The sequence below is a fragment of the Microtus pennsylvanicus genome, chromosome 17 (assembly GCF_037038515.1).
Source record: "Microtus pennsylvanicus isolate mMicPen1 chromosome 17, mMicPen1.hap1, whole genome shotgun sequence".
Taxonomy (NCBI): domain Eukaryota; kingdom Metazoa; phylum Chordata; class Mammalia; order Rodentia; family Cricetidae; genus Microtus; species Microtus pennsylvanicus.
This window is the reverse complement of record NC_134595.1, coordinates 28,995,563-29,014,098: the sequence shown is the minus strand read 5'-3', so window position 1 is coordinate 29,014,098 and position 18,536 is coordinate 28,995,563. Positions and strand designations below refer to the sequence as shown.

Below are 18,536 nucleotides of genomic sequence, written 5' to 3'. Positions count from 1 at the left end.
TGCCTAGCTCACTCCTAAAGACTTTATCTTCCTGCTTCCCCTAACTGAAGGAGCGCTCACTGATCTTTGAGTCAGCCTGGAAGAAGGAGAAGGACATTGTGTCGAAGGAGATAGAGAAGCTCCGCGTGTCCATCCAGACCCTGTGTAAGAGCGCACTGCCCCTGGGGAAGATCATGGACTACATCCAGGAGGACGTCGACGCCATGCAGAACGAGCTGCAGCTGTGGCACAGCGAGAACAGGCAGCATGCCGAGGCCCTGAGCAAGGAGCAGAGGTAGGGGCTGCAGGAGGAGGGGAGGGGGTGAGGGCTGCAGGAGGGGAGAGGTGGGGCCTGCAGGAGAGGAGAGGTGGGGGCTGCAGGAGGAGGGGAGGGGGTGAGGGCTGCAGGAGGGGAGAGGTGGGGGCTGCAGGAGGGGAGGGAGAGCTGGGGGCTGCAGGAGGGGAGGGGGTGAGGGCTGCAGGAGGGGAGAGGGAGGTAAGGGCTATGAGTGAGATACTGATGAGCTCGTTCAGAATTGTAACTAAAGAAATAGACTAGCCACTGAGAAGTGAGATTTATTTAGAGAGTTGTTTTATTTAGAGCAGATTTCTTTAGAAAGGTGTCCTGTGTTTGTAGTCAGTAATCTAGAAGCATGTGGTTTAATGTGTGACCCTTTTTTCCCCAGAACATATGATATGACTGAATGATAAGTTTGTAAATTCATGTTACGAAAAAGCTGAGTTAGAATTGGTTCCTCTCCCTCCTTTTTTTTTTTTTTTGTTTGTTTTTTGAGACAGGGTCTCACAGTGTAGCATGAATGGCCTAGACTTCACTATGTAGACCAGGCTGGCCTTGAACTCACAGAGATCACCCGCCTCTGAGCACTGTGATTGAAGATGTGTACTGTCATGCCAAAATGAAACTGTACTGTCTTTTCTTTTTTCATTTTTTAGAAATTAATTTCAACAGTCGGGCGGTGGTGGCACACGCCTTTAATCCCTGCACTAGGGAGGCAGAGGCAGGCAGATCTCTGTGAGTTTGAGGCCAGCCTGGTCTACAAGAGCTAGTTCCAGGACAGGCTCTAAAACTACAGTGAAACTCTGTCTCGAAAAACCAAAAAAAAAAAAAAAAAGAAAGAAAGAAAGAAATTAATTTCATAGTAGAATTACACATCACTTTTATCACTTTTCCTATTTTCTTTCCTCCAGCCCATCCTAAGTATCCCTCCAGCGCCTCTGATGCCCCCACTCTCAAATGGATAGCCTTTTCTTTTTGATTGTATATGTATATCTGTGTGTACACAAATACATAAACACTCCTGCTAAGTCTGCTTTTATTGTGTGCATATGGTTTCAGGACTGACCGCTTTGTATTTGCATTAGACAACAAATATGGGGGTTCTTTCTTACTATTATGTTTAGTCCTATGAATTTTTAAGTATGCAACATGATGAAATCTAAAAAATCACCGAGACCACCTGTGCTGATTCAAGTGTCAGCCCTGAGAGCCTTGCTTGTAAAACCTGACCCTGCTCTACTGCAGCAAAGGGCTGTTATAGGCTTTAGTAGCCTGCAGGGAAAGGTTACGTTTGACTCCAGCATTCTGAGGCATAGTCTGTGCTTGTTCCAGTGCTCTGCCCAAGAGTGAAGAGGTCATCTGTCCCTGCTGAACAAATAGGGCATGGGCAGAGGGAGCCCCTCTAAGTCCTGTGAGCCTTATCCAGAGGAGAGGTGTCTCCTGGCTGGTCCAGGCTGGGTCCCACTGTCTGTGGGGACTCGGTAGCCCACTTTCCTGTTGCCCCTCGCTCCTTTTTGTGTGTATACTTTGAGGACTTCAAACCTGTCACTGAGGAAATATTAGTTCCTTCTCATCTTACTTTTAAAGGGAATCTCACGTGGGCTGGGAAATCAGCTCTCTGTTAGGCCAGCATAAAGCCCTGGGCTCTTCTGGTTTTGTGGGAAGTTAACAAGCTTGGCATTCTCAGGTTTGCTTGCACTGTAGGCCTGCCGGTTGTGAGTGGTGCTTGGCACCATTCTTAGGGGTCTGACACTTAACTCTTGGCTTTTGGGTTGGAGGAAGTGTCACAGACGGAACTCTCAGGACACTGATGAGCCGCTCGTTGTCTCCCCCCACCCCCCAGCATCACAGACAGTGCAGTGGAACCCCTGAAGGCCGAGCTGTCTGAGCTGGAGCAGCAGATCAAAGACCAGCAGGACAAGATCTGTGCCATAAAGGCCAACATCCTAAAGAACGAGGAGAAGATCCAGAAAATGGTGCATAGTATCAACCTGACGTCCCGAAGGTGAACGGCCAGTCCTGCAGAGATGGAGCCCCCATCCTCATGATGGGAGAAAAGGCAGGAAACTGTCACTCTGAGTCCCAGTCTGTTGAAAAAATGGACTGCAGATGCCCGGACCCAGCTAGCTACAGAACTTTGGGTTTAGGCGCTAAACTTATTAAAAGGCCGTGTTGTTTTACCTCCTTCCAGCTGCAGTGCTCGCTACTTTAGTCTTCAGCTCGCCTTTGTGGGAGGGCTTGTTTCTTTGTTCTTTGGCAAATGTTTTCTGCTGAAGCCTGTTTAATCCTGCCCCCGAATTTTCTAGCAGGTAAGTTGTGTCACCCCACTGGGGAAACGGCAGGCCTTTATTTCGGCTTTTGAGTCTCCCAGGAGGACTTCCTACCAGCACCAAGCAAAGAGTGATTGTGTACTTTTTGGTGGGTACTTAAAAATAGAACGAGGCTTGAAATGATTAAGTTACATTTTGATTTCTACCTGAAAGGGGTCATTTCAGCCTGTGTCCTTGTAAGGTGCCTGTCACCTGTGTGGGAATGCTGCCCTCTTACTATTGCCCGTGCTTCGGGGCAGTCCCCTCATGGCCCTGCTGTCTGCTTTTCTTGACCCTTGAAGTTCAGATGCCGAAAGAGAATCAGTCTGGCCTTTATGGACGCTGTCTGATGGGAAACTGTCCCGGGCCGCCTCCTTGGCTTTCTTCAGCCTCTAGGGTACTCCCCATGGATAAGTAGTCCCCCAGGCCCCCAGACCTTGTAGCGTGAAGGGCAGCACAGTTCTTTTCCTCCATGTAGGTGCGTACACCGAGAGCTGGGAGTGCGGAGAGACTAAGGAAGAGAGTACACCAACTTAGAGTTTGTGTTTGTTTTCCTTTTTTAAAGGTGCATAGATTATTTTTTTATGGTTTATATTCAGTTTTTCACCTACATAAAGTACTGTAAATACTTCCTAAGGTCTTGAATTATTGTATAAAGGGTCTCACTGTCTTTGGAGGTTCTTACTGGCTTAAGGTCTGAGATGACCCTCATGTTTCTGAGTATTTATTATGTTCACCAAGGCGAGCCCTGGTAAGTGTGAAGACTGCCTGAGCACATTTTGTTTCCTAAAGACTTACACACGGCACAGCTAGTGTTTCTCAGTCAGTGGAAGGCAGTAGCCGAGTTCTCAACTGGGGGCTATAGGGACAGTATGTAGACTCCCTTCAACTGGTAGGAGTTCTCCTTGCTGAAGCACAGCACACTACTCTGCCAACCAGATGCTTCTGAATAGTTTGAGGAGGAGGGAAGGATTGTTTGTCAATAGTCTTTTGTATGTTCATAATCTCTTTTCTAATAAATTGAATGACTTAGCCATAACCCTAAGTGAACCCTATGCAGCCCAAGTTAAGATATATATAAAAACTTTTTGAATTTGTATATATGAATAGAATTTTTATGTTGCAAAATTATATACACTGTATGTGAGTAAATTTTATATTCTGTAGTCTATCAGATTGTATCATAAAGTTTTATTTTTCTTTTATACATAAATCATTAAAATAATCACCTCTTTTTCCTATAAGTGTACAGATTGTCAAGTTGATGCAAAAAAGGTTGCAAGCTTTTGGATTTTTAATATTCGGGTGTGTTCAGGGGAAATAACTTCTCATCCATACTGGGACACACTGCTTTTCCTGTAGTGACTGACACTTTATGAGCCCGCTCATCCTCTGCTAGAAGGTTAAAGATCACTTGTGACATTTCTGAAGGCCTTTGTGTGTGACTGTCTGTCTTGAGATGTACAAATTATTTTGAGAGAGTACAGAAGTGGTATCCCTAGTTGTTTCCATCCTGTGGTTCATAAGTTTTCTAGAAGTGTGGACTTGAAGTTACAGACTCAGCCAATGCTAATCTGGGCTTAGAGGAAGTGTGTGGAAATAGCCCGGATGCAGTGGGTAAAGCGTTCACTGTGCAAGTGTGAGGACCTGAGTCGGGACCCCAGCACCCACATAAAACAGCCAGATGTGGTAACTCACATCTGCAGTCCCAGGGCATCCTCCAGCAGGATGAGAGACAGAGATAGGTAATCCCCAGGGGTTGGACCAGCCTGGTCTCTGCAGCAGCAAACAAGCCCCTGCCTCAGATGAGGTGGAAGGTGAGGCCTGAGTTCCCTTCTGCACATGCGCTCATACACAGACCCAGACACACAGTTGAAGCAGCAGCTCAGGGCTAACCTTCGGACTTGTTTTCCTCTCAGTGGTCAACTTTACAAAAACTAATAGCGAGTAAATATGTGAAGACAGAGTTACCCTCCCTGCTGTGCCTGGAGTGCCAGTGAGAATTTGGGGTGGGCAGGCATCCAGTTAGTGTTGACAAAGGATTTGGTGATCTTCCCTTGCTTTTCCAAGCTGCCTGAACTAGCCAAGTTCACCCTCTATTTTTGATGGGCACAAATAAGCAAACAGAGAAACTCTTTAGCTGCGGGTTTTAAGCATTAAGTTGGTTGAAGTAGTTTGAAAGCATCCTGGAAGTGCTCCATGTAAGCCCTGCGGCCTGCAATGCTGTGCACAGACGCATTTCTTCTGGGATCCTCACAGCCGCTGCTCCCCAACCCTCTCAGAGCCTCAGAGGGGCCAGGCGCAGCAGGCTGCTCCTCCAAGAGAGCTCTCCTGTTGCCTCTAAAACTCAAGACCTCTTCATTCCTTTATTTTTAAACCTGTCAAGACATCCATCTTGCTGTTAAAATACTTGGACTCCTAAGTCGTAGAAGGTTACAATGTCTACAGAGCAAAGAGGCCTCTGGAGAGAGTGGGCAGGGCTCCAGTCACCCCCAGACCCTGCTTGCTTGTTACTTTCTTGACCAAGTATGAACCAAAATTTGAATTTTCCTTCCTTCTGTCTGTTGTTTGTGATCTGTCTTTCTGATGTGTTATGCCTCTCCCTAACAAAGGGCCTTGCTTGGCATTTATTGAGAAAAGGTATCACTGCAGAGTTGAAGAAGGTACTTTTTACATTGTATATGGTATTCTAGCAGTTTCCATTCCGAGGATCAGTCAGGTATCTAATCCATGAAACTATGTAAACTCTGACTTCTGGACATCTCTTTTCTAACTATATCTTGATCCTCCCCCACCCCCACATACACACACTGTGACATCAGAAACATTTTGTGTAACAGAGAGAAAATTTTGTCCAGATAAATGAAGCATTAAGCTCATGACAAGGGCTGGAGAGATGGCTCAGGGGTTAAGAGCATCTGCTACTCTTACAGAGGACCTGGGTGCAGGTCCATGGTGACTTAGAACCATCAGTAACTCTTGCTCCAGGGGCTCCATTGTCTTCTGAACTCCCTGGGCACACACATATACAGGCAAACATCCATAAACAAAAAAATCTAAAAAAAAATTTAAACTTATGATAAAAACGAAAGCAAGGAGTATACGTATATACCAAGGTCACAATTTTTTATGTTTGTGAGTAAGGACATGGGCAACGTGGATTATTTACGTACGTGTGGTGTGGTGTGCTCATGCACGTGTGTGTGGTATATGCATGTGTATACATGTGTTCATGCCTGTGTACAGAGGCCAGAGAAGGATGTTGAATGTTCCATACCCTTTCTTACCCTTTAATAAGAGTCTCACTGAACTTGGAACTCCTTTTTTTTTTTTCCAGCTAGGCTGGTTGGCCAGCAAGATCATGATCCTCCGGTCTTGTCCCTTTCCTCCCCCAGCACTAGGGCTGTACTCCTGTGTGGCTGTGCCTGGGCCACTTCGTATGTGGGTGCTGGGATACAGACTCCTGCTTGTACTACAGGCACTCTGCCCTCTGAGCTGTCTCCTCAGCGCCTGAAAGTGGGCCTGGATAGGACTGAAGTAACTGGAGGCAACTTCATTGTGCGTAAAAAATTGCGCTTGGGTTCTGATGGAGGAAGGTCATTGGTTAATTATAATAAAGAAACTGCTTGGCCCTCATAGGTTAAAACATAGGTGGGATGAGTAAACAGAACAGAATGCTGGGAGGAAGTGAGGTAAGACGCCTCAGGACAGAGGCCATGCTCCCCTCTCCCGGGCAGATGCCATGAAGCAAGCTGCCAGGTCAGACATGCTGAATCTTTCCCGGTAAGACTGATGCTACTCAGATTATTAGAGATGGGTTGATCGGGATGTGAGAATTAGCCTGTAAGGGCTAGAGTTAATGGGCCAAGCAGTGTTTAAAAGAATACAGTTTGTGTGTTGTTATTTCGGGTAAAGCTAGCTGGTGGCGGGAGCTGGGTGGCGGAATGCAGCCCCGCAGCTCCTACTACAGGCTTCAGCATCTATCAGTGCAGATCAGGTGCTTGGATGTTAGGCCTGTCATGGAAGCTGGAGAGCCAAAGATTCAGGAAGTTACAAAGTATGGTTCGTATTGGTGATGTAAAAAAAAAGAGAAGTGGCATATGGAGACATGTTAATATAACATTGGCATGTGTGTGTGTGCGTGCTAGAATTCAAAAGTTAGCCGGGCGGTGGTGGCGCACGCCTTTAATCCCAGCACTTGGGAGGCAGAGGCAGGTGGATCTCTGTGAGTTCGAGACCAGCCTAGTCTACAAGAGCTAGTTCCAGGACAGGCTCCAAACCACAGAGAAACCCTGTCTCGAAAAACCAAAAAAAAAAAAAAAAGTTACTTTACAACAACAGTTGGGGAGGTGGCCAGCTGTCAGGGATCTCAGTGAGAATGGGTCCCTGGAAAAGAGTTGACGTTGTGACTCCACGTATTACTAAGAAAATAGAATTCCATCTCAAACCTGTCTTTGTTGTCCTTGTCCTACTAACCAGGAGGGTTCTCACCTGGGAGGACAACAGTGCCCAGCATGCAGCCGTGAAAGCATAGCCCCCTTCGTTCTCCTAAGAATAGGTCTGAATTACTGAGTGCAGAACTGAGAGAGTCATCTCAGGGGCAAAGAGCAAAGGGCACAGTGGCCCCAGACACCACCCCCTCTGGGCTGTCAGCAGGCTGTTCTGGGTCCCCTGTCTTTTGCCCTTAGGCTGGGATTTAAACTAAACAGATTTCCTATAGGAAATGCACACACAACCACACTCTGCTAAAGCTGCTTTTATGGACATTTCCCCTCAGAAATATTTCTCTCTGGAAAAATAAATTCACAGGATGTAATTAAAGCCATTATGTGTGTATGTTGGCCGAGCCTGTTCGTAAGTGTTTCACCAAACGGGCCACCAAATCAAGACGTGAAGGCGGGTTTTGTTTCTGTCTATCAACAATGATATTTATTAATTGCAGTGCAGGGCGTTTAGAGCCTTTATGGCTTCAGAAATAGCCTTCTGCTGGTTCCCTGCCCAAGGTAGTGCCGTTGATTCTGACCCCGGTGTGGCCTCTGCAGGAGCCTCAGCTTCCACAACAGCCCCGCTTTGTGCTGTGGCCTTTGGTTTGGGGCCCAGGTGGAAATAAATTCTAAGCATGAGAATAATTAACTTCTGAAAGAAAAAGTCCCCTAAATGGAGCTTGTGGGTAGGGTAGCACAGCTAAGAGCAGTTACACGCTGTGACTTCTTTGTCTTCTGTTTTCCGAGTCCTTTAGGGGGAGGCTTTCATACACCACAAGTCCTGGCTGGGGATCCAGCTGGACTTGCTCCTGGTCCACAAGGGAAATCAGAGACAGTGTGGGCGTGTGGTGAGAAGCGCTCCTTTAGTTTCTGAGTGAGGAGCCTGGTGGCCCGCTGGTGAGGCCACAGAGCAGTCTCTCACAGTTTTTGAGTTGGTGGCAAGATGGTACTTTATGGGAGCACATGACAGAACAAAACCACTCACTGCATGGGCAGGGAAGTAAAAGAGAATGAGGAAGGTCTGGGTCCCATAGTCCCACAGTCTGATGGTACATTCCCAGTCACCCCAGTTTCTGACATTTGGCTCCTCCTAAGGCTTCCACAACTTCTAATACCACGGACTGGGGACCAGGCCTGTAATATCTGTGTCTTTTGGGAATAAACTGTCTTAGGAGTCTATGCTACTCCAAGTGGCTTTGTGCTGAGGTTCTTCACTGACGTTTGCAATGACCTTTGTGTAGCTGATTTGCATTCACAGGGGCCAGTACTCTTGGAGGTCACTATTCAATGCTCTACTCTGGTCCATTGTCCCCGCATTCCTGGATCTTGTTGGCTCTGGCTGTTGAGGGATGTTGATCCACTTGTCCTCATAAACCCAGGCAAGTTCCCATGAGAGAAACACACACTCATTCCAGTAGAGGGAGAAATGAATGTAGGAGTTAGCTTCTCGGGAAGCTGTGAGGTGAGGTGAGGTAAATGCTAGGGGTCACACAGGTAGAGCAGGCCTGGAGCCCAGGGCCCTGATGGACAGATGGGACACCTGGTGAACTGGAGAAAGAGCTCTTGGGATGGTGTGAGGAGGCAAATAAGCCACGTCTGTGTGTGTACAATAGGAGGTAGGGGGTGGGGTGGGTAGCTGGACTTGCCTAACAAAGGGCCCCAGATGTCTGCCTAAGGGGCACAAAGCTGGCCTTCAGGGGTCATTAGCAGATTTATGAGTCCAGCTGACAGAAGCTATGCTTTATGGGAGGAAAATGTTACCTGGCAGTGAGGACCACATAGCGAAGGGCAGAGTCCAGGGTGTGGAGGGGCTGCAGCCCCAGCCTACCCTGCTGTGAAACTAGTCCTGTGTTCTGGAGCCCTCCTGTCCTGGATTCACTTCCTGATCTGGGCTGGGAGGCACTCTCAGATGCTTTGTGTCTGAGTTACTGTTCCTCTGGTCCTTTCCCACTTCAGGCTGAGGTTTCTTTAGCTCTAAATCTCCCACGAGCCAGCACCCAGGAGGCATCATACACAGGCAAGTGCTGTCTTTGCCACCCCTGCCTCCAGCAGCTCATGGAGTGTAGTAATAGGAGCAGCGGGGCTGCGCCCCAGCACCCCAGCCGCCTGCTAGCTTATGCCCCGAAATAATTACACAGACACTGTATTCTTTTAAACACTGCTTGGCCCATTAGCCTTAGCCCTTACTGGCTAATTCTGATATCCCGATCAACCCATCTCTAATAAACAGTGTAGTCTTACCGGGAAAGATTCAGCATGTCTGAACTGGTGGCTTGCTTCATTGTGTGTGTCTGCCTCAGAGAGCAGAGCTATTGCATCTGCCCGGGAGAGGGGAGCATGGCATCTCTCAGCTCACTTCCTCTTCCTCCCAGGATTCTGTTCTGTTTACTCCACCCACCTATGTTCTAACCTATCAGGGCAAGCAGTTTCTTTATTTAATTAACCAATGACCTTCCTCCATCAATGGAGCACTTCCAGACTCTGCTCAGGTGAAGCCAGGATTCTTCACTGCAGGAAAAGAATTGCAGTGTAGGTCAGGACAAAGCCAATATTGTGTTTACTTAGAAAAAGTGCTCACAAATACTGAAGCATGGGAGTTAAGAGAGACGACAGTTAGGATGGAGCAATGGCTAAGTGGAGAGGAGTGCTTGCCACCTTTTCAGGGGACCTGTAACTCCAGCTCCAGGAAAAGCAATACCAGATGGAACCTCTTCTGGCTTCCTTGGGCACTGCATGTATATAGTTTATACAAAGAACATTTTTTTTTTCAAAAGAAAAGTAAGGACAGTGGTCACACTCTGGAGTGGGCACAGGTTTCTCAAAAGAGTGTCACATTCCAGGGCCCAACTGTGGACAGATTTTGGTTTTTGAAATTAAATTGTTCAAAAGGTTTAAATATGAAGTAAACATGTTTTAGCTGGGTGTGGTGACTCATACCTATAATCTCAGCACTTGAGAGACTGAGGCAGGAGATTTGCCAGGAGCTGGAGACCATCAGAAAGAAGGGAGGGGAGAGGAGGGAAAGAGGGAGAGGTTTTGAATTGACTGACTGATTTCACAGCCTTCTATGCTGGGGCCTGAAACCCTGGTGGCAGGGGGACAGCTGTGGATGTCTCCCATTGGCTGCTGTATGTACGCGTGCACATTCCCTGGCTTTGTTCATCTTTCCTAACATCTGGAACAGTGCTACAGGCAAGGGCAGAGAGGAGCTGAGAAGTTTTCTCTTTCCACATTTTGCCGGTTCCTGGCTCTTCAGGAAAGCAGTGAGCAATGAGCCTCTGGTTCAGGTAACAGAGGACCTGGTCACTCAGCTTTGGAGCGGTGACATCGGCTGCAGGGCCCCCACTTTGGAAGGCACAGAATTGCTGTGATTTGAGGACCTAGCTTTGAAAGGCTGGGACCATAAGGCTCTAGTTACTGGGGCTTAAACTGTAAGCTCTGAGGTTTGGAAGTCTGGCATGTGAATTTCGGGTATGCAGGGCTGTCAACACCGAGGAAGCTACCTCTGTGATTTTTATTCGAATGGAGTAAAATGACCTTCAGCCAAGTGTTATGACAGGAATATACATAAGGGCTGTCCATAAAGTTCTGAGATTTTCTATATCTGGTACATGTCACCCGTGGAATTTGGGGTCACTTCCCAAATTTGGGTTATCATCCAGTGAAGTGGCACTTCCCACCAGCTACAGTGACAGGGATAGAACTGATCTGTGGAGGAAGTGCCCCATTTGGGGTCCACCAGTAGGATGTGGACTCTGCCTCCCGGCACTTCACAAGTTGGCTTTGGGGCTTGGGTAGCAATGTCTGTGGAGCAAGCAGGGACAGGAAAAGAAATTCTGGACTCAGTGGTGAAACCTGAAGAATCTTCCCATCTCCACCAAGGATGGAGTTCTAAACATGCTGCTTCATAAGAGAATAGTAGATGTGCCCAACACTGCCCAGGGGTCAGGACCAGGAGAAATGTCCATTCAGGCCCCCGTTGATTCAATCTATTGCATAGTTCTCATGCAGGGCAGGAGCCGTGGAGGGTCAGCATACCTGATTGGGGGGTGGGCAGCATCCTTCCCTATATGCAACTGGGGCCTCAGGCTGGTGTCCCTGCTGTGTTTTGGGAAAGCCCTCTACCTGCCTGCAGTGGGAAAGGGCTGAGATGGGATGAGGGGCTGCTTGCTGGATTCCTTTCTGGTTAGGTTTTCTGAGCTCAGAAAACCTGGGAGAACTGGGATTTTGTAAGGGAGAGATATGTGGGGTTGGGTGGTCTTTGAGAAAAGGCTTAACCCAGTTAGCTGTAGACTCTGAGGTCTTGGGTACAGCTACAGCACTAATCAGGCTCCTGACCTTGGGGTTCTGACTTTGGGGGCGATGGTAAAGTGTGGGTCCTTCCATTTGCCTTACCCCAGGCACGAAGAGTGCTGCCATGTGTTGGGTGTGAGAGACCACCTTACCTTCAGGCAGCAAGGGCTGTTAATCTCTTTACCAGAGCAGCTGACCTCCCCAGGAGAGCAGTAGAGGCAGGTGAGGGGCGTGGTGGTGTGAGAGGAAGGCTCTGTTCCAGTTGCATCACCTCCATGCAAAGGCTGTGAAAAAAGAGGGCAGCCCATGGGACCAGGGAAGGTGGCACAGTTGAAATTGACTGCATGCCAGAAACTTTGACAACCCGATCCAGGCAAGATCCACCTAATCAAAACCTTATTTTATTTAGTAATTTTTTATACAATGTATTTTGGTCATATTCTTTCCCCTCCCCAACTTCCCAGATTCTCCCACTGACCCAACTTCATATTCTCATCTCTCTCTCTCCCTCCCTCCCTCCCTCTCTCTCTCTCTCTCTCTCTCTCTCTCTCTCTCTCTCTCTCTCACACACACACACACACACACACCTTTAGCCAAAACAACAACAAAAAAGGACACAAAAACATACAGTCCCAGAATCTCTTTAAAAAATAATTATGCTGGGTCACTGAATCCCAGCACTTGGGAGGCTGAGGCAGGCTGATCTCTGTGAGTTCAAAGCCAGCCTGGTCTACTGAAGAAATTAGCCATTTTAACCTTTTTAAAGTCATAAGCAAACACAATATAATCAACCCCAGACCTTTTTAATCTTTCCAAACTGATATTGTTCCCATTAAAATACTAACTTCAGTGGGATGGAGCAGAGTATAGTTTCTGGCACTGGCTCACAACTGCCTGTAACTCCAGCTCCAGGCTGCCTAATCCCCTCTTCTGGCCCCTCACAGTACACACGCGCGCACACACACACTGAATAAAGAGAAAAACCAATCTGCCAGGTATGGTGGTGTACTTTCCCAGCACCAGGGAAGCAGAGGCAGGTTGATCTCTATGAGTTCAAGGCCAGACTGGTCTACATAGTGAGCTCCAGGCCAGTCAAGGGCTACAGAGTAAGACCCTCTCTCCATGCACTGCCCCCAGTCTTTAAGAAGTTTTTGCTTGGGGCTGGACAGATGGCTCAGCCGTTAACAGCACTGACTGCTCTTCCAGAGGACCCGGGTTCAATTCCCAGTTCACAATTGTCTAAAAATGCAGTTCCACAAGACCTGACACCCTCACACGAATGCACATTAAATAAAGTTAAATAAATTTTAAAAAAGTTTTTGCTTTCCCTTCCTTCTGAGGTAGGATAGAGAGGGAAATTATGGGGTCGTGAGGAGGATGAGGAGCCCCCTCATTCAGGAATTTGGTTGAAGCCTCTGGCCTACAGAGAAGCAGGAATTTCGGCACAAGTAATGGCTCAAGGCCTTCCCTCCTCCAATAAATCTGCAGTTTCTAGGACTCTCACCAGAAACTTTATTTACGGGAAAGGACATGTACAAAACTCCGTACACAACCAGTGGCTCCTGGTTTTACCTTTTCAGATTATAATTCCATCCAAGGCACATCTGAAGCCACCCTATAATCTCATATATACACACACATAGTTTTGGAGTAACCTGTTGAGAGTCATCAAAATGGTGTATGTAGCTAGTGCTAAGGTTTGGGACTCCCTTGAGCTACACTTGGGTACGTCTTAATACTCTCTTCTAAGTCTTGTGGTTAAATCTATGTTAAAATATTTTTAATAAAACCTCAGATTTGCTTTTACTAGTTCTAGAATTCTTGTCTGAGTCAAAGCCATGAATCCAGTTTGGCCTGAGTTGCAGTCTCTATGAGAAAAAAGGGACATTCTCTGGCTCGGGTGACAGCAAGGAGTTTTATCTGTTCCCTTACCACAGGAACTCCCTCTTCTAGCCACAACCTGGTATCCACTATTCCGTTTCTGTTTCTACCAAGTTGATTCCTTTAGTGACCTCCTACGAGTACACGATTTCTTCTTTATAGGTGGCTTATTTTACTGGGCACAGTGTCCTCCAGGGTTGTCCATACTGTAGCCCGGGACAGAGACTTTTTAAGGCTGTGTGGATAGTCCACAGGGCCACATTTTGATGTGTATTTATCCGTCCGTGCACATCTGGGTGGTTTTACACTCGAGACATCCGAGCTAGGGATTTGTAGTTGTGGAGTAGAGCGGTAAGGCTGGGCCACCTGGCTCTCTTCCCTGCAGCGTCACTGGTGTCACGTGTATCTCACGCCAGCGGCGCTCTCTGCTGTTATCAAGCCCAAACACCACCGCAGGAGTCTCTTCTCTTTCCCTTCAACACCCTCGATGCCCATGGCTCCAGGCTGCCCCACCCAGCTCTACAGACCTGGGTAGCTGAGCCAGCCTGGGCGTAAGGATATGTGGGGGTACTTATGGGTTACTAGCTCTCAGCTGGTGTGCCATGACCACACAAAGATGCAGACGAGTCACAGCCACAGTGACTCTCCTCCACCTCAACGCACAGCGGGGCGCTTCTGTCTCCTTAAGGCGCTGCCTTCCCGGCTCCCTGGAGTCCTTCCCCTGCAAGAGACTTTTTCCCTAAGTCGCGAGGGAGAGAACGGAAGGACCCGACGGCGTCCGAGCTTAAGAGCTGTTCAGAAAGCGACGCCCACGGTGCGACCGGGGTAAAATCCAAGAGTGCTTGGGGAAAGTCACTCGGCCAACACGCCTCTCCAGGCTACAAGCCCTGCTGGCTCCATGGAGATATTCTGGGCTGCACTCGACTTACACCACTTTACAAGTCAACGACTCGGAAGGCACCGTCGGGAGCCGCACCGTAAGGACCGGTGCCAGGCGCTGCCTCGAGTCTACACTACCTTCAGCCGCCGCGGGGGGCCGAGAACGTTCTCCTCGGCCGCAGCGGCCACGCCCACGTCCCGCCTTTTCCCCGTGGTGGGGACAGAACCTGCCAATCAGAAGTTCCTGAAGCATGCAAATAAGCCTCCGCCCCCAGGGGAAAGGTGTTTCCCTAGACTTGCAGCTTCCTTCGCAGACGCCGCCACCCAGTTTTGTCTTCCACCCAGCACCGCGCTCAAGTCCGTTAGCTAGGCCGGAAGTGGAGACCCGAGCGCCCCGCTGGCGGAGCCGGAAGTGCGCTAGCGAGGCGCATACTGGCCGGAAGCCGAGCCCCGGACACGCCCACCTGCCGTTGGCGTCGCAGGTGTACCTCAGACAGCTTTGCACTTTGACGGCGTCGCCGAGGAGGCTGCCGGACCACCGTGGGGTCCAGGCGGAGGACGAGGGCCGAGTCGGCATGGCGGAGGGCGGGAGCCCCGAAGGGCGGGCCGGCCCGAGGGCCGCAGGTAACGTGAGCTGCTTGGGGTGGTGGGGAACGGGGGCTGCGTCTCTGGATCAGTCAGAATGACGCTCTGGCGTCCAGCGCCTGTGTCCTACGTCCCCGCCGGCCAGGTCTGCGGAGCCGCACCCGGGGTCAGGTAGTGGACGTCAGGCATCGTGGGGCCCAGGGCGCGACCCCCGCTCTCGGCCTCCCGTGGTCAACCCTCTCGCGGGATTTTTTTCTTTCCAAAGTTGGTCTTGTAACTGCCACCCTGTTAGCCGATCCTAGTCAGTGACCACAGCCGTGACACGGAGCACGGATCCTCTTCCAGGTCTGAGCACACTGGTCAGGAAAGGTCCTCAGAGGTCGGCCCGCTGTAGGGCAGGCTCCTTTTCCTCATCCCGTCCTGCCAGTCAGCGCCTCGTAGCCACTGGACACCCCCTGCCCCCCTTGACGACCATGCTGTCCCCAGAGAGCCTGCCAGTGACACAGCGCTTACAGCGGCGCTTGACCCACCTACCTGCAGAGAAAGACTGACATTCGCCACCTGCCCCAGCATCTCCACTTTGCCGTACTGCCACTGTGAAACCGAGAATTCCCAGGAGAGGAACTTCCTGGTGCGAAGTCCCACATGGGGTCTTTCTGAGACTGCCATGCGTGTGGTAGGGACCTTGCTGTGCCCATCTCTGGTCTTGGAGAGGCGCTTGTTTTGTTCAGGGAACTCTTTTAGGTATCAAAATCTCAGAAGGCCACACAAATGACTGTCTTGTCCTCCCTCCCTCCATCAAGTCAACAGGCTTTATTTATTTATTTAATTTATTTATTTACTGTTGGCTTGGCTCACGAGGTTATCAGGATGACCTGAAAAGGCTAGACAAAGCCTTTGCCACCCAGAACTTTGGTTGGCTTTGACTTTGATCTCAGGGACAGACAAGATCTCCGGGTGGGCTGCTCTGTCATGCAGGAGTGTCATGGGAGACACTCATGGGGTGGGTAAAAGGCAGCTATTCCTTAGTGTGGAGAAGGGTCCTGTAAAAGAATCTGGTTTTGGCCTTTCAGTACCTGTTTTGTTAGTGTGTCCAGCTCGGGGTGGAGAGACTGGTCTTGAGTGCTACCTCGGGGGTAGTTGTGTTGTCACTGGAATGGAAGATCCGAAAAACACAAACATGAAGTGGCCTTTGACTCTAGAATTGGGGGAATTTCTGAGGGTGCCCTGGCCCCGGGCTGGTAGCCTTGAAGAGAGATGAGCAAAGAGAGGTCCAAAGACCTGATCAAGTTCTCTGGTGCCCACTTTCTTGACACATCTGTTTCTTCCCCAACTTTGGCTTTGGACTTGTATATCCATCGGTAACTGCAGTGTACTTGTGGAGGGCAATGATTGGAGGAGGACCTGGATGGAGCCTTAAAGAGCAGTTTCTGGGCTTGATGCCCACCTGTTGATCCGCTGCACGTGAGGTTGTGGGATCCGAAGGAGCCACGTAGGTGTTTGTGAACCTTGTCTTCCCCGTTCAGTGGACTTTCAGATCCTGGAGGGTAAGGATGCCCACCTACTCATCAGCACACTGTCCCTTTAGGAGAGTCTTGTATTTGGTAGGGACTCAAAGGACATTCTGTTTGAATATGAAAACAACATCTAGAAAAAGCCTGTTTGTGAAGGGTATGCTTTAGAATGATGCCTGGTCACATGCTAGGACATCATCACAGGGTGGGAGACTTGTATCGCAGCAGTTAGAATTTGTGCTGTTTTTATAACACCTTTTGATGCAAGTTTTTATAAAACATCAGTCTCCTGGAGTTAAGTTTGGACTTTGATGTGAGCAGCGATGCAGATGTTTCCAAGCAGGTGATTAATTGTACAAATGTTCTCCATTGACTACATTTCTCTCTCTGCTTTTGATGCCTGGTTTTGTGTTGCTATTGTTTTGTTTTGTTTTTGTTCAGTTTGGTGAGAGTTTTGTTATCTAGTATGATAGAGTTTTTTTTCCACCCCATTATTTTGTTTGTTTTTTGTTTTTTAAGATAGGGTTTCTTTGGCTGTCCTGGAACTCACTCTGTAGATCAGGTTGGACACCTGCTCTGCCTCCCAAATGCTAGGATTAAAAGGAGTGTGCCACCACGCCCATTATTCTTACTAAAACAAAAAACAATTCTCCCTTATGTATATCTACAAATAAATTTTGGAATATTTTTGGCATATCCAGTATTAAATTTCTGAAGAGACTGGCTACATTTTATTTATGGGTAACCTTGGGAATTCTTTTATATTGAATCTTCTCATTCTAGTACATAATACGTATGGTTTTTCTATTTAGTCCTCTTTATTTTTTGTTATATAGGCTGTACTTGTATTTATGCATTTACTTTTTAGTTTTTTACTTAGTTATAATTTTTCTATTTCTTCTTGTGCGTGTGTGTGCACATGTATATGTGGAGGTCAGAGGTCAACATTTAGTGTTATCCACCTTATTTTTGAAACAAGGTTTCTCACTGCATATGGAGTTTGCAGATTTGGATTTAGCTAGACTGGCTGCCAGCCAGCCCAGAGATCCACAGCCCTAGGGAGCCTCCTGTTTCTACCCCTGGTAGAACTACAGGCATGTGCAACTGGTCTTGGCTTTTTATATGAGTGTTGGGGATCTGAGCTTAAGGGCTCGCGTTGGCATGGCGAGTACTACTAATGGAGACATCTTGAAGTGTAATTTTTATACAGTGTTACATTTGAGACTTTTCCTGTTATTTTCATTGCTACAACAAAATACCTGAGATAGGATAACTATAAAGAAAACTGATTTATTTAGTTCAGTCTTAGAGGCTGAATTTCATGGTGCAGGTTCTGATGTAGGCACCTCGAGGCAGACACCAGTGGAGGAACTGTGATCTCCTGGCTAACCAGGAAGCCAGAGTCTAGGTGGGGCAGGTTTCACGTTCTTATAATTACCCTCTGATAAGACCTCTCCAGGATCCCAGGAGAAATTCTGCAGACCTGCAGGAAGACACTTTCCCACTGACCCTGTGGCCCATGTGATGCCACACTGGTTAAAGGGCTGTGTTGTCTCTCAGCACTACCATACTGGGCAGGCCTCTAACACACGGACCTCTGTAGATGCAGTAGTATTCTGCTGAGGTTTTTCTTCTCTAGACACCTTTGTTGTTGTTTCTCAGAGCAGCAGGGTGGGAAACTCACCTACCTTCTGTATAGCAACTCTTGTTTGGCCCTTGGTTTTTAGTAACCAGCTGTCTTTGTAGTAAAGGAGATGGCTGCCATTCTCCTTTCAGATGCCCCATTTTAAAGATGGTCTTAGATACTTGGGATAAATTAGAGTAATTACATGCTAGAATTTTTGGCGTAATATTTTCAATTTTAATTTGGCAGTACTTTATGTAGAATCTTCTATGCTATAAGGTTCCTGTTGGCTCATTGTTCCATTGCTCCCCAGTCGATCACATGGACTAGGACATTTTTTTTTTTCTTTTTAGAAAAAGAATTTTATCAGGCTTGGTGTCAGGGATGGCTAGTTTGATAAGGGAAACCCTACAGGTTTTCTGGGAATTTGAAAGTTCCTGTGTGGCTGGGCAGGAAGGAGCCTCTGCAGAAGGCATCCTATTTGGTTGGCCTTGCCAATGGTTTCCCACACTGATAGGAGCCCCTCTCTTCATGTAGGTCCTAATCTGAAGGAGTGGCTGAGAGAACAGTTCTGTGACCATCCACTAGAGCACTGTGAAGATACAAGGCTCCATGATGCAGCCTATGTAGGGGACCTCCAGACCCTCAGGAATCTACTACAAGAGGAGAGCTACCGGAGGTGAGCGTCCC

General features: G+C 48.2%; 2 protein-coding genes across 4 annotated transcripts in view; both read left to right on the top strand.

Moving 5' to 3' along the window:
* Window positions 1–3,757, top strand: part of Traf3ip1 (TRAF3 interacting protein 1) — a 43,914-nt gene extending 40,157 nt beyond the window's left edge. For both annotated transcript variants that reach the window (XM_075951612.1, XM_075951611.1), the window contains 2 exons: window positions 51–274; window positions 2,121–3,757. In XM_075951612.1, the coding sequence (XP_075807727.1) occupies window positions 51–274; window positions 2,121–2,286 (390 nt within the window). In that variant the 3' untranslated portion in view covers window positions 2,287–3,757. The remainder of the gene's footprint in view (window positions 1–50; window positions 275–2,120) is intronic.
* Window positions 3,758–14,436: 10,679 nt separating this feature from the next.
* Window positions 14,437–18,536, top strand: part of Asb1 (ankyrin repeat and SOCS box containing 1) — a 28,909-nt gene continuing 24,809 nt past the window's right edge. Inside the window, exons 1-2 of one of the 2 annotated variants that reach the window (XM_075951278.1) lie at window positions 14,437–14,747; window positions 18,384–18,525. In XM_075951278.1, coding sequence (XP_075807393.1) covers window positions 14,699–14,747; window positions 18,384–18,525 — 191 coding nt within the window. In that variant the 5' untranslated portion in view covers window positions 14,437–14,698. The remainder of the gene's footprint in view (window positions 14,748–18,383; window positions 18,526–18,536) is intronic. The other variant, XM_075951277.1, reaches the window with a different exon arrangement.